This window comes from Cetorhinus maximus, chromosome 5 (genome assembly GCF_964194155.1).
Source record: "Cetorhinus maximus chromosome 5, sCetMax3.hap1.1, whole genome shotgun sequence".
Taxonomy (NCBI): Eukaryota; Metazoa; Chordata; class Chondrichthyes; order Lamniformes; family Cetorhinidae; genus Cetorhinus; species Cetorhinus maximus.
The window spans coordinates 116,303,676-116,319,368 of NC_135883.1; the positions used below are offsets into that span (position 1 = coordinate 116,303,676).

General features: G+C 47.2%; 1 protein-coding gene across 1 annotated transcript in view; it reads right to left on the reverse strand.

Annotated features, from left to right (window-relative positions):
* Positions 1-15,580, reverse strand: part of pex7 (peroxisomal biogenesis factor 7) — a 149,189-nt gene extending 133,609 nt beyond the window's left edge. The window contains exon 1 of the mRNA XM_078542342.1: positions 15,375-15,580. Coding sequence (XP_078398468.1) covers positions 15,375-15,498 — 124 coding nt within the window. The 5' untranslated portion in view covers positions 15,499-15,580. The remainder of the gene's footprint in view (positions 1-15,374) is intronic.
* Positions 15,581-15,693: the final 113 nt, after the last annotated feature.

Below are 15,693 nucleotides of genomic sequence, written 5' to 3' on the forward strand. Positions count from 1 at the left end.
CTTACTCTTCAAAATTCCAGTGGATACAAGCCTAACCTGTCCAGCCTTTCCTCATAAGACAACCCGCTCATTCTTGATATTAGTCTAGTAAACCTTCTCCGGACTGCTTCTAACGCATTTACATCTTTCTTTAAATAAGGAGACCAGTAATGTACACAATACTCCAGATGTGGTCTCACCAATACTCTGTACAACTGAAGCATAACCTCCCTACATTTGTAACCAATTCCCCTCACAATAAATGATAACATTCTATTAGCTTTCCTAATTACCTGCTATACCTGCACACTAACCTTTTGTGATTCATGTACTAGGACACCCAGAATCCTCTGAATCTCAGAGCTCCTCAATCTCTCACCATTTAGATAATAAGCTTCTTTCTTATTCTTCCTGCCATAATGAACGATTTCACATTTGCCCACATTATACTCCATTTGCCAGATCTTTGCCCACTCGCTTAAACTCTCACTTTGTAGCCTCCTTATATCCTTTTCACAATTTACTTTCCTACCTAACTTTGTGTCGTCAGCAAATTTAACAACTGTTCCTTTTGTCCCCTCACCCAAGTCGTTTATATAAATTGTAAAAAGTTGAGGCCCTAGTACTGATCCCTGTGGCACACCATTCGTCACATCCTGCCAGCCAGAAAAAGACCCATTTATGCTAACTCTTTGCTTCCTGTTAACTAGTCAATCTTCTATCCATGCCAATATGTTACCCCCTACACCATGAGCTTTTATTTTCTGCAATAACCTTTGATGTGGCACTTTATCAAATGACTTCTGGATATCTAAGTACAGTACATCCACTGGTTCCCCTTTATACACAGCATGTGACTCCTTCTAAGAACTCCAATAAATTGGTTAAACATGATTTCCCTTTTACAAAACCATGTTGACTCTGCCCGATTGCCTTGAATTTTTCTAAGTGATCTGCTATAACATCTTTAATAATAGCTTCTAACATTTTCCTTATGACAGATGTTAGGCTAACTGGCATATAGTTTCCTGCTTTCTGTCTCCCTCCCTTTTTGAATGAAGGAATTATATTTGCTATTTTCCAATCTAATGGAGCCTTCCCCGGAATATAGGGAATTTTGGAAAATTAAAACCAGTGCGTCAACTATCTCACTAGCCACTTCTTTCAAGTTCTTAGGGGGAAGTCCATCCAGACCTGGAGACTTGTCAGCCCGCAGCCCCAAAAATTTCCTCAAATCCACTTTCCTCGTGATTGTAATTTTCCCGAGTTCCTCCCTCCCTTCCATTTTCTGATTTACAGCTATTTCCGAGATGTTACTCGTGTCCTCTATAGTGAAGATCGAAGCAAAATACCTGTTTAATTTGTCTGCCATCTCCCTACTTTCCATTATCAATTCCCCAGATGCACTCGCTAGAGGACCAACTTTGTTAACTCTTTTCTTATTTAAATATCAATAGAAACTCTTACCATCCATCTTTATATTACTAGCTAGTTTTCTCTCATACTCGAACTTTTCCCTCCTGATTAATCTTTTTGTCATTCTTTGCTGTTCTTTATATTCTTTCCAATCATCTGACCTGCCACCTGTCTTTGCATAATTATATGTTTTTTCTTTAAGTGTGATACTGTCTTTAACATTTTTAGTTAACCACGGATGGTGGGCCCTCCCCTTGGAATTTTTCTTTCTCATTGGAATGTATATTTCTGTGCATTCTGAAATATCCCTTTAAATGTCTTTCACTGAACTTCTATTGGCATATCCCTTAACCTTATTTGCCAGTTCACTTTAGCTAGCTCTGCTTTCATGTCCTCATAATTGCCCTTATTTAAGTTTAAAATACTAGTCTTGGACACACTCGTTTCTCCCTCAAAATGAATGTAAAATTCAACCATATTATGATCACTGCTACCTAGGGGTGTCTTCACTAGGAGGTTATCAATAAATCCTATCTCATTGTTCAATACCAGGTCTAGTATAGCCTGCTCTCTGGTTGGCTCCAGAATGTGCTGTTCCAAGAAACTATCCCGAAAACATTCTATGAACTCCCTATCTACGCTACCTTTGCCCATCTGATTTTTCGAGTCTCTATGTGGCTTTCTGGCAAACTTCCATTATCTCTTCCTTTATACTCTGTCCTACTGTGTACTTACAATTAGGAGGCCTGTACACCACTCCCACAAGCGACTGCTTGCCTTTACCATTCCTCATCTCTACCCAAACCGCTTCTACATTCTGGTTTCCTAAACTTAAGTCATCCCTCTTTAATGTGCTAATACCATTAATTAACAGAGACACCCCTCCACCTTTTCCTAATTTCCTGTCCTTCCTAAATGTCATGTACCCTTCAATATTCAGGTCTCAATCTATGTCATCCTGTGGCCATGCCTCTGTAATGGCTATCAGGTCATACTTATTTATTTCTATTTGCGCTATCAGTTCATCTATTTTGTTTTGAATGCTACCTGCGTTTAGATAAAGAGCCTTTAGTTTTGTCCTTTTATTATTTTTGTAGCATCTAGCCTTATCCACTGATTTACTCTTAGATTTGTACTCTCTGTCCCTTCCTGTCACAGTCTGTTTATCATTTCCCATATTAATACCTGTCTCTCTTGCCTTGTCTCTACACTTTGGTTTACCACATCTTCCCAAATTTGATCCCTTTCCCTGACTATTCAGTTTAAAAACCTCTCTACTTCCCTAGTTAGGCGGCTCGGGAGAACAACAGCCCCACCCCGTTCAGGTGTAGACCGTCCCAACGGTACAGGTCCCACTTTCCCCATTACTGGTACCAGCGCTCCACAAACCAGAATCCGCTTCTCCCACACTAGCCTTTGAGCCACGCATTCATTTCTCTAATCTTATTGGTCCTATGCCAATTTGCACATGGCTCAGGTAATAATCCAGAAATTATTACCTTTGATGTTCTGCTTCTTAATTTGGTGCCTAGCTTGTCATACTGACTATGCAGACCCTCCTTCCTCATCCTGCCAATGTCATTGGCATGGACCACGACCACTGGATCCTCCCACTCTAACTGCAAGTTTCTCTCCAGCCCTGAGCAGATGTCCCAAACCCTGGTACCGGGCAGCCAACAAAGCTGTCTTGACTCTTGCTCTTTGCTACAAAGAACAGTGTCAATCCCCCTTACTATACTGTCCCCTACTACACTACATTCCCTTTTGTGCCCCCCCACCCCCGGATGGCTTCCTGTACCACAGTGCCATGGTCAGTTTGCTCATCCACTCTGCAGCCCCCACTCTCATCCAAACAAGCTGAGAGAACCTCAACCCTATTGGACAATTTCAGAGGCTCACACTCCTGCCCTCTGGGTCCCCTTACCTGCCTCACCCCAGTCACACCCTCCTGTCCCTGGCCACTGACCAAATCAGAAGACCCTATCCTAAGTGGTGTGACTGCCTCCTGGTATAAAGCATCCAGGTAACTTTCTCCCTCCCAGATGTGTTGCAGAGTCTGCAGCTCAGCCTGCAGCTCAATGGCTCTGAGCCTAAGTTCCTCAAGCCACAAACACTTTCTGCAGATGTGTTTGCCCTGGATCACAATGTTATCCAGAAGCTCCCACATGCTGCAGCCTTGATGTCCTGCCACCCTTAATGTGTTTTAAATAATTACTTAAATTATATTCATCACTTATTTATGTTGACTTCTTATATATTTTATTAACTTTGCCACCAAATTGTGCACTATTTCAAACCTTAGGGGTAGAATAGAACCTACCCACTTACCAGATACTCACTAAACAGCTAGCTCCTCTCCCTGTAGCAGAGCAAGAACCAATATCTATGGGGTGAGAAAGGTAGAAAGAGGAAACAAACACCTCCTTCTGTTCTGCTGAAGGGTCATGAGGACTCGAAACGTCAACTCTTTTCTTCTCCGCCGATGCTGCCAGACCTGCTGAGTTTTTCCAGGTAATTCTGTTTTTGTTTTGGATTTCCAGCATCCGCAGTAGTTTTTTGTTTTTTGTTTTTAACTCCTTCTACCCCTTCACTGAACTTCCCTCTCATCAAACTCCAAGTCTTCACTCAGTTAGTCAGCTACACTCTGTCTGAGATGCTTTGTTTAAGGAAAGAGGCTGCCGAACGTGACAACCAGGACGATGACTGGGACTGGGAGCAGCCACCGGCGTATAATGCCGTGGCTCCCTCGGCTCCCCCTGAGACAGAGACAAAAGGGCCAGTGGCCATGGGCCCCACTGTACACGAACAACAGCAGGATGATCAATGGAGCGCCCAAACGACAATAAACTATGTCCCTTTCACCCTGGCCATGAGACAAATGAAGACTAGGGACCTACCGACCCCTAGACAAATCCATGCAAATACTGATTTCTGGAATAAATTGGAGGAAATAATTGATATCCACTCACTCCACCCGGAGGACTTACAAGTCCTAGTAAGAGCTAAAGTGCCCCGCCAGATTTGACTACAAATGAATAATATAGTTACCAGCGGAAGGTGGTAGAACACCCAGGGTTTATCCCCAGTAGTTAGATACAATCGATTCAAGAGACTGGTCAAGGAAGGATGGGGAAATGCCCAATCTAATTGGTCAGCAGTGGTAGGCGTAACACAAAACAAATGCGAAAGTGCCTATGAAAATGCTGAAAGATAATACACTCCTTATGAGCTAAAAATTTTAGAAACAAATGATGTTAATTTAAAATGCTGAGAGCTTCTGGCTGAGAAAAGAACTTAATAAAGCAGTACAATTTGTTCCCAAAATATAAAGATAAGCCCGCAATTTTGAAGTTTGGCAGAAATCTAATTTGAACATTCCAAAACATGAGTTAAGAGGAGATGCTAAAATTGAAATTACGTTCATGTCAAGTCATTGTTAAAGCAGGATGTTATCCACAAACATCAAAGGTTTTTTTTAAATTCCCACAAAGCAATCCCTGTAATTACTGGAATTCCCCGATGCGTAGCCACAATCGATTGTGCTACCTGGTCTATGAAGGTTAGCGAGCTCTTTGTGATGACCAGGGAGGTCATCTTACATTCTAGGTATACATTGATGGAATTGTTAAACACTGGTAGATTAAAGACAGTCTCAGACAGCAGGAGAGCTACATGAGAATAAATATTGCTGCCAAGGGATAAGTCAGTACAAATAGTTCAGATATAGGTCACAATCCTGCTGAAGGTATTATGGACATAGGAGAAACACATAACTGCGAGAAACCTATTGCCTCAGAAGACCCCAGCAGGATCGGCAAGGAGCCCCTGGAAGTCACAGACCTCACTCTGTTTGTGGACGGGTCATAAAACGGAACCCCTAGGACAGGATGGGCAGTAGTAGACAGTGGGGGTGCCATAGCTGATAAGAGACATCTCCCAGGAGACATCTCTGCACAGGTTGCCGAATTTACGGCCCTCACTGAAGCCCTCAAGCTAGCCAAAAACTGTACCGCGAATATCTATACTGACAGCAGGTATGATTTCGGGGTCATCCATGACTATTTGGAGTAGGCAAGGGTATGTGACCTCTAGTGGGGGACACATACAGTATGAGGAAGTAGTAAAAGGATTGGTAGAAGCGGCACGATTACCCCAACATGTCACTGTGATAAAAATTAAGGCACATCAGAAGGCTCAGGACCCTATCCAAAAGGGAAATCAGTGAGCAGATTAGGCAGCAACGCAGGCAACAGAAGCAGGGACCCCAGAGTCAGTAGCAGCTTGCACTACTGGCTCGGAGGAGATAGATATGCAGAAAATACATGACGAGACACCCGAAACAGAAAAGGAAGAGTGGGAAAGAAGGGGTGTGAGTAAAGATGAGTATAGAATCTGGAGGAAGGATGAGCGAGTCGTGGCCCCAGAATGTATGAGACAAAACCTGATCAAGATCTATCATGGAAACTAACATTCTGGGAGGAACACCACGCTTGGGTGTCTGCAGCAGTGTTGGTGGTGGCCGAGAATGGGCAGGGATGTGACAAAGTATTGTCAGCGATGAGTCATCTGCTGGTAAAGCTGTAAAAGTCAAAATGACCCATCAGCCCAGACCCAAGGGGTCTTGGGAACACATCCAGATAGACTTTACCAAACCATTGCCCCCCGCCGGCCGAGGCAACATGTACTGCTTAGTTGTAATAGACCAGTTCACTCAATGGATTGAAGCATTCATGATGGGAGATTGTTCCGCCAATACAGTAGCAAGAATTGTCGCGAAAGAATGATACCCCGATGGGGAATAGCCCTGCAGATCAGGGAACACATTTTACAGGTAAATTCGTCAGCGGCGGTCCCTCAGAATTGAGGATGACGTCCATCAGGCTTGGTGAGATTTCAGATGACTGAAGAGCCCAATTTTGGATCCACATTCTGCAGTGGGGGCATGTTGTTTCGCAGGGGAGTGGAAGTCACAGCCCCAGGTTTGGCTTCCTTCTCCTTCCTCTGCTGCCGCTGTTCCGCCTCGCTGTCGAGTAGCTGAGCCTCGAAGTGGCTTGCACCTTGATAGGCCAGGTGTTGCCTTGCCGAGCGATCGGCAGCATTCTCCTTCCAGTCAGTGGTGTTAATGCCTCTGGGCTTTAGGGCAACCTTGAAACTATCCTTATACCTTTTCCTTTGGCCACCCTTTGAGTGTTGCCAACAGAGAGCTGTGAGAAGAAAACCTGCCAAGGGAGGCAGTTTTCGGGCATCCAGACTCAATTGCCCATCCATCGGAGTTGGATCCACAGGAGCAGGGCTTCAATGCTGGTAGACGCAGCTTCACGGAGGACACTTGCATTAGTCCAGCGGTCTTCCCATTTGATCCCCAGCTTGTCAAAGACACATTGGCGCAGCTTGAAGGCAGTGCTGGCACAGTTGACTCGGTGTTGAACTTCCTCATAGATGGTAGTCCCTTGGGAGAGGTGGTTGCCGGGATAAGGGAAGTGCTGCACATACTACAGAGCCACCTGGTCTATGTGGATGGCGCAGAGGATGCTTAACTGGCCTGGGGAAGGTTGGTGAAGGACCTTTGTCATGGTGATGTTTAAGGGCAGGCCAAGCCTCTTATACGAGGTGTTGAAGAGGTCAAGCGTCCTTTGCATGTTCTCTACAGAGTGAGCCATCATGCAGCAGTCATCCGCAAACAGAAGGTTGTGGATGTCCATGGTTTTGTTTTTGCCCGGAAGCGACCAAGGTTGAAGAGCTTCCCGTCTAGACGATACTGAATGCTGACACCAGGTAGTTCATCTCGGGTGAGGTGGACGATGACAGTCAGGTAAATGGTGAACAAGGTGAGGGCGATCACACAACCTTGTTTGACCCCAGTTCGGATGTGAAAGGTGTCAGTGTCAGATCCTTCACTCAGGATGGTGGTGGTCATGTTGTCATCCAGGAGTCTCAGGATGGTGACAACTTCAACAGGCAGCCAAGCATTGGAGGACGATCCATAGAGCTTCACGATTTAAAGAATCAAACGCCTTGGTCAGATCAATGAAGGCGAGGAACAATTCTTGATTTTGCTCCCGACATTTTTCCTGGATCTGTCTAGCCGCAGAGACCATGTCCGCAGTATCCCGGGATCGTCGGAAGCCACACTGGGTTTCTGGGAGGATCTCCTCAGCGACCAGATGAAGGTGGTTTAGGGGGATGCCGGCCAGGACCTTACCCGCAATGGACAGGAGGGAAATCACCCTGTAGCTTTCACAAGCTGATTTGTCCCCCTTCTTCTGAGAATCCCAGGGGATATCCTCTTCGTCCCAGAGGCGGAGGATGAACTGGTGGAGTCGTGATGTGAGCTGATAGATGCCAGCGTGGTAGACCTCTGCGGTTATACCATCTGGCCCACAAGCTTTGTTGATTTTCATCTATTGAATGGCCTGCTTAAGCTGATCGATGGTTGGTGGATCGCTGAGGGAATCCTCCACAGGGTGATGTGGGACGGTTTGGAGGGTCTTCGATTGAGGAGCAGTTCGAAGTACTCCTTCCAATGCTGACGGATAGCGTCATCGCCTTGAGGAGCCAGGAGCCGTCCTGTGATTGGAGAGGGTTTTGTCCAGTCATGCAGGGTCCATATTCGTCTTGGTAGCCTGGAAGAAGTTGCGCATGTCGTGCTGGTTGGCATAGGCCTGAATCTCATGTGCCTTCTCCACCCACCAGTTGTTCTTCGTGTCTCAAATGCATCGCTGGACCTCAATCTTCAGTTGGTGATACACTGCCGTCATTCACTGGGTACGTGGGTGACTTTGCCAGGCAATGAAGACTGCTCGCTTCCGCTCAAGGAGATTGCAGATCACTACGTCATTGGCATTAAACCAGTCCTGTCCCTATCCTAGCGCAAGCTCGATACTCTGTGCGCAAGTGTCCAGGACATTGCATTTGAGTTGCTCCCAGTGTGCCTGAATGGAACTGACATCAGTGGTGGGCACTTGCTCCAGTGCACTGTACAACTGGGCCTGGAGCTCTTCCCACAGTCCCTGGTCCTTCAATGCCACAAAATTCAGCTTTCTCCAGGTGGCTTTTTGGGTCCTCTGGTATCTTGGCACCAGGCAGCTGTTGAACACCGAACGCACAAGTCGATGGTCCATCCAGCAATATTCTGAACCCTTCATGGCCCTTGTGACAAGCACGTCCCTCAGGTCTCTGCCTTGGACAATGCTGTAGCCCAGGAGATGCCAATGCCCCAAGCTCGGGTGCCTCCACACGGTCTTGAGCTGGCTCTTCTGACGGAAGACCATGTTTGTCACGATCAGACCGTATTGGGTGCACTTGGTCAAGAGTAGGATGCCATTGGCATTGGCCTTTCCCAAGCAAATCCTTGCCAATAATTCCACTTCAGATTTCGTGGTCATGTCCAGTTCGGGCATTAAAGTCACCTATAAGGATGACCTTGTCGTTTCTGGGGATGGAAGCAAGGGTGCCATTGAGATCAGAGTAGAACCTCTCCTTCACTTCATGGTCGGAATTGGCATATACGCTGAAGACAACGGCACATTGGTTACAACTGAGGCATAAGGTTATCAGCCTCTCACTGACCCCCAATGGGGGCTCAGAGAACATGGCAGTTATCTTGTTCATCATGGTGAAGCCAACTTTGTGGATGCGGGGGTCATGGTTTGACTTCCCCTTCCAGAAGGTGTACCCTTCACTGGCCTCCCTCAGCTGCCCCTCCCCAGCGAGCCAGGTTTCGCTAAGAGCAACGATGTCGACGTTGTGCTCACCAGCTCCCGAACCATGACGGCAGTTCGTCTTTCTGGGCAATCACTCTTTAGGTTGTCAGCAAGTGTTCTTACATTCCAGGTTCCGAAGTTTAGTTTCTTCTTATTTCGACCTTTCCAAGGATCGTGGTGAAGAGGCTTGCATGTCCCAACGAACCCGAGAGCAATGCTGTCCAGAGCTCACGCTCCTGGTAAGGTTTCCCATGGCGGTAAGGTAAAGGGGGAGGTTCCAAACAAAAAACAATCCAAGAAGCCCTCAGCAGCAGAGCAGGCGGAGGAGGGCTGCATCCCCAATGGCTGTGAAGGGGGAAGAAGGCTGCAACGAGGAAGTGGCTCCAGTCATCGTGGTCCACCATGCCACTGAATCCGCCACCAACCGCCAAGGCCATGTGGAACCCAACTGCACAGCGGAGTCCCCACGCTAAACTACACCATGCGCAGACCTCCGTCAGGCGAAAAGCCCTGTGGTGATAGAGGATTGGCGACAGGGGCAGGGCTGTGATACCTGGAGGCCCCCTGCCAAGATTCCGCACACAGGCGGCGAACGCATGACGGTCATCGGGCACCTGTGTCGGGACAGGGGTGCCTATCAGCAGCTGCATCTGCGCCTGAGCAGTCCTCTTCAGGATACCCTCTGCTCACCCCAAACGTGGAGGGGGCTAGAAAAGGTGCCCCAAAAATAGGCTGCCCCATTTCTCCTGCCTGGGAATAAGCACCCAGCAGGATCACCATCTCTGTGATCGAAAAAGGTCAAATAAGCAAACAGACGTGTAACCTGTTGGGAGTTAAGCAAAGTTTCCATATAGCATACCACCCGCAGAGCTCAAGTATGGTGGAAAGTGTCACTCTCCAAGGCCATTGCTGAAATCGGCAAGGACTGAGCCAATCTGCTGCCCAGTATCCTAATGAAACTGTGGACGACTCCTAACTGAGTGACTGGACTAACCCCATTCAAACTGATGACCAGACAAGCCATGAGGCTGCCCGAGGGCACATGTACAGGCAGTGAGGGTGTAGGGCCAGCTCAGGAAAGGGTTAAATGATTCATCAAAGAGTTGTGTAAGCAATTACGTGACCTGAGGCAGGAGGTTATGGAGCAGCATATTATCAAGGATATGGAAATAGATGAGGGTGGAGAAAAGGAAAGATTGGCAAAAGTAGGGGATCAGGTGATGGTCAAGGTCCTGCCCACAAAACCAGGCTTAGCACCCCGTTAGCAAGGATCTTACAAAGTCCTGATGATCAGCAATACGCGTGCATGCGTGGGCATGAAAGGGAAAGGCTGGTGGAAACACGGAACACAGATTAAGAACAATGGAAGCGCAAAGAATAATAAGGACTAACCGGTGATGACCGGCGTCCATTATGCTCTCTCTTATAGCGACAGGAATACCATGATATTGTGAATATGTTTGACAACCACGATTACCCTCATCATAGAAGGAACCAAGACAATCGACCGAAGGTCCCAGCTAAACCTGTTCTACCACTGCTCAAGAGATGCCAACTGTGATCAGAAGCGCTTAAATATCACTGTTAACAAACGAGTATGTATCCCTGGACACTTGGGACTGGAACAAAGACATTACAAGAAGTACTCTTGGATTCTCCTGAGTAAAGGGGACGAAGAGAAAGGAACTTGCCTGATCCTCCCCGACGATGCATCAATTGTCATGGATAAATGTTTTGATATTGTTTGTGTACCAAATATAATGACTGACAGCAACACCTCAGATTTCCCGAGCATGAACCTAATGGGCTGGGGAATGTGCCTCAGGAATGGTACAAGGGAGCTTTGGATAGAGTATGACAGATGGAGGCAATGCACGAGGGCTCCTCCTACAACCACGCCCACACCATTAACCAGGTGTCAGCATCCCTACACCAGGCCTCCACACATGCAGGCAGGCAGTGCGCGCACACAGCCTATGGCACATGGTTGGTGGGAGAAGTCTAGCACAATCTGACCCAACTTCACAGTGGAGATATGCTGGGCTGGATCACAGATGACACATTGCAAACCTGGGCAGCCAAAGATGGAAATTGCTCCTCATGTACACTGAGAGGACTGACACTAGCGTACCCGACAGCCGAACACTGTTGGCGGAATAGTACATGCCAGCTGGCATCAGGCATGCTTGGCGGCATTAGCAGGCAATATGGCAAGAAGGCCAAAAATCAGTTTCACAATGTCGTGAAACCAGTTTGTGATCATCCGCTCAGCCGTCAACAGCGGACCACGTTTCCCGCCATTGGACGTCGGTTGCCTCATTGTAATACATCTGCATATCATTATGAGGCTAGCCCGCCGGATTCATCCACCCCATGCTGGATCGTCCACCCATGTTGACGTGCAATCATGACAGCGTGTTTCACAGCTGCACATAAGTGACTTGCACCTGGCGAGCTGCACTTCGTTCAGAACTTCGAGGTTTGTTTGCCTATTTTGCTTCGGTCAGCACTCGCAGTCATCAGTGCCAGGCTTCACAGACAGCACCACAGCACTTTTAGCGGGGCTCATGGGCAGGTTTCTACCTAGCAGACCAGCCATAAGGCTTTGTACGGCTGCAGGACTAGAGCTTGCTTTGGGAAGGGGGAGAAGTTTTTTTTATTCATTCATGAGATGTGGGCATCGCTGGCTAGGCCTGCATTTATTGCCCATCCCTAATTGCTCTTGTTCAGAGGGCAGTTTTAAGAGTCAGCCACATTGCTGTGTGTCTGGAGTCACATGTAGGCCAGACCGGGTAAGTATGGCAGATTTCCTTCCCTAAAGGACATCAGTGGGCTCAGGCAAGGGAAGAGGCTGCAGTGTGAGGGCTGTATTGAGGAAGGGGGCTATCCCAGGGTTTGTGTGGGGGCACAAGTTGATCTGTGCAAGTGGCCTCAAGGTGATGAGGGCTGAGGAGGCAGTCTCCAAAGCAGGTGAGGCCAGATGGAGATGTGAGGGTGTGTGTGAAAGAGTGAGTGGTGAGATGCCAGCGAGTGAGAGAGATGCCAGCGAATGTGTGATAAGCTTGACTGTGAGAGTTTAGAGTGATGAGGTAGTTGCCTTACCCTGGCGGCATGGATGAGATCATTCATCCTCTCTCTGCATTGGATGGCCAACCTCTTCTGTGCAGCATTGGCATTGTTCCCCACTGCCATCGTCTACCAAGCTGGAGTGGTAATGTTGCTTCCCCTCCTGCAGCCAGAGCAGGGGTAGAGGACATCACAGCAGGCCTTCACAGCATCCAAAAGGCGCTAGAGGGACACGTCACTAAACCTGGGGGCTGCAGTCTTCTTGCCTTTCGGGGCCATGTCTTATTTGCAGCAGTCCTGGGCTGTAGGCACTGAGAGGTGTGCGCACGGCTGTACTTTAAATGTGGCATGATGAAGCAGCGAGGTGACGGGGGTGGTGGGCGAATCGGAGCCCGCCCGGTATAGAAACGGGCGTGTTTCCTGGGGATGTATAACTAATGCGAAGGGTTTGGGACGATGCGGCATGAGAAGCTGCCATTGCAGCCAGCGGGTAAAACGTCATTTTACACGCCCACTACCACACTTAGTACAAATCTGGGATAAGTACGCCCTGTGTCACCACACACTTGCTACTAGTAGGAATGTCCTGACCAAACCTAAGTTACAGGAAGGGGGATCCAAATCTCTCTACGCCGTATAAGTATCAGGATCATAAGAGATGGCAATTGGCTAAAGTACTACCCTGTATCTAAATATGCAACCCAGGGATGAGCCCTCTTTGCAGAGTCTCACTGGTTGGGTGCAGGGAGAAAAGGATTGTTTGCCCGCATCCCGTAGGGGTGGGGATGAGAGCCACATGGGGTTTTACCACCCTAAACTGTACCCTTGAAATGTCTAGTGCCACCATGAACCAATGCAAATGACATACCGTGAAGAAAGGGAATATTGTGTGACCACCAACGAGCTTCAATACCAGTACGGTAACATCCACTGCCCTGTAATCATCTCAAATTTCTGCTTCCACCCCTGGCCCCAACAACAATTGGATATTCGGCAATAATCCACATCCGGCTTTCTTGTAAGGAGTGGGTGAATATAACCAATGATTTTAAAAGAGGACTTGCTGAGATACCTGCTTCCAGAGGGAAGCGAATTCCGAAGCTGCCGAACATCTACAGGAAAAAGGCCCGGGCAGCAATGTAACAGACTCCAACAGGAAGTCAAGCAACCAGAAAAGGGTGTGAAAACTAAACTGGAGGATGTATCATGGTGTCGGGCGATTTTGGACTGTGGTATTAGGGTGGGCATTCATCCTTGGATCAAATTACCTCTCATATACCTATGGTGGTACAACTCCGGATTGCTATCGGACTTATGATTGAGTGTTGTACCCGGTGCCGATGACACAGGAACCAAAACATTGCTAAAGTAGTAACCAAAGCACTGTGCAAGCCTGGGGAGAAACAGAGCATACTCGAAGAAGTTTAGAAAATATGACCGTGTGAATCTAACTGCCTGCCTGTCCAGCAGTGATGGGGCAAGGAGCACAGGTTAGTTTAGCGTTAGTTGGCCACTTGGGGGTTAGGAGCCAAGGGCCAACAGGGGGGACTGAAGAGTCATATCAGGTGCATCATGGGGTTACCCATGCTTGACCAAGTTGCGGATATAAGTTTTAAAAATGACCGCAGTTCAAAAAAAGAGTCCAAAACGAATATGACCTTGAATGACTAGCCTATGGGTCAGTCCATGATAAAGCTAATGAATGTAACCTTTGGGTCAGAATGAAATATGTTGATGAATGATCCATGAGTTGTACTGTAATAAACTGATAGCTTGACCTCAGGGTTAAGAAATGCAGGTGACTAGGCACAGCAGCAAAATATCAGGATAGATAAGCAAAGTTTTTTGTTTTGGAATGAACTGTGAACATCATTTGTGCTAAAGGGCAAGTCATTCTGAGATTGTCTTACAAATTCTTCTGGAACCGCAGAGATGATGAACAAGTTATTTTCCATGTTTATGTTGTAAACTCATTTGCAATTAAGGATGTAACAATTAGACATACAAGAACATTGAGAGTTAATGATGAGTTATCCCAAAGGTGTATAAATAACCAACAGAAACTGTGTAACTTCGAATTGCCTCTTAGAGCATTCTGAAAGAGCATTTCTCACGTGTGCACACTTGTGCCAAATAAAGAACTACTGCTGAATCTATCTACAGTCGAAAACAAAAACAGAAATACTGGAAAAACTCAGCAGGTCTGGCAGCATTGGCGGAGAAGAACAAAGTTGACATTTCGAGTCCTCATGACCCTTCAACAGAACTATCTACAGTCGATTGTGTCGAGTGTCTTAGATACTCCACAACAACATAGAGGCACTTTTTAACAAGAAAGAGTAATGTTATATTGTTATGTTATTTGTAAAGCACTAGGAGCTAATTGTTATGTGAATCTTGGGGTGCCACATTCTCTGTCCCATTGAAAGAGGTGTCAGCTGTGGCTCAGTTCATAGCACCCTCGCCTTTGAATCAGAGGGTTGTGGGTTCGTGTCCCACTCCCGGAAACCAAGAACTGTGATTGTACTCGAAAGAGTTGCAATCTGTGACTGTTGATAACTCGAAAGAATTTCTCTGTCCCATTGAAGTCATGTGACCAGAAACAATGTCTCAGTCCAACAGCCACCTGGAGAGCAGCAAGAAATACACTTGATGAAGCTCCAACATTTTTGAGTCTCAGATGTGTTTATTTCTAACTTATGGAAACAAACGTAAGTCTGTTTCTGTCTTAATTTAATTAAGACATTCACATAGCTGCATTCCCAACTGAGTTAGTTGTGCAGTTTATTGACCATTTGTATTAGTCAAACTGTCATACGGAATGAGGTTAAGGGTGCAATGCCTTCGTCCCTAATAATTAGGTGCGGGATGGCTAACCGTCCCTTGAAGGAATTGTCCACCCAATCCCCGCTCTAATGCCAGGGTGCCCCTTAAATTTTTCCGCGATTGCATGTTACGTCAAAGTTAAAAGGGAACCAAAACAAGTGTTTTTTTTCAGCAACGTCCATGCACACTGGCCTGGCAAATGCCATTCCTTCTGACTTGATAATTCACTCGGTTTGAAGATGTAATCTGTTATTGTACGCTTGCCCCAATACAATTCAATCTACTAAACTGCTTTGCTGGTCACGAATGCTTCTAACATTTCCCTGATAACGTTATTTAAGACACGAGCGAGCGTGTTCGCCCCTTCTGTGCCCAGCACGATACCTGCTATTCCATAATACTGGGAGGTAGCGCAGGCCAGTCTGGAAGGGAAATAAGGAGAGACCTCTACGGCGTAACCGTGTCTTGCAGGCACCCGGAAGGTTTTAACCAAGGCGCTGTCCACCATTCTTAGATAATGAACCGTCCAGAGTGAAGAGTCGGCCAGCGGAGTCTCTGCCCCCTTCTTTCCAACCCCTTGACCTGCGGAAGGGGAGGAGGCTGCACGCTCACCCGGAAATACCGTGGAACAAGAGCCCGGGGGCCCCGCGCGAGCGGCGCCGGTGGAACCCGAGCCCGGGGGCCCCGCGCGAGCGGCGCCGGT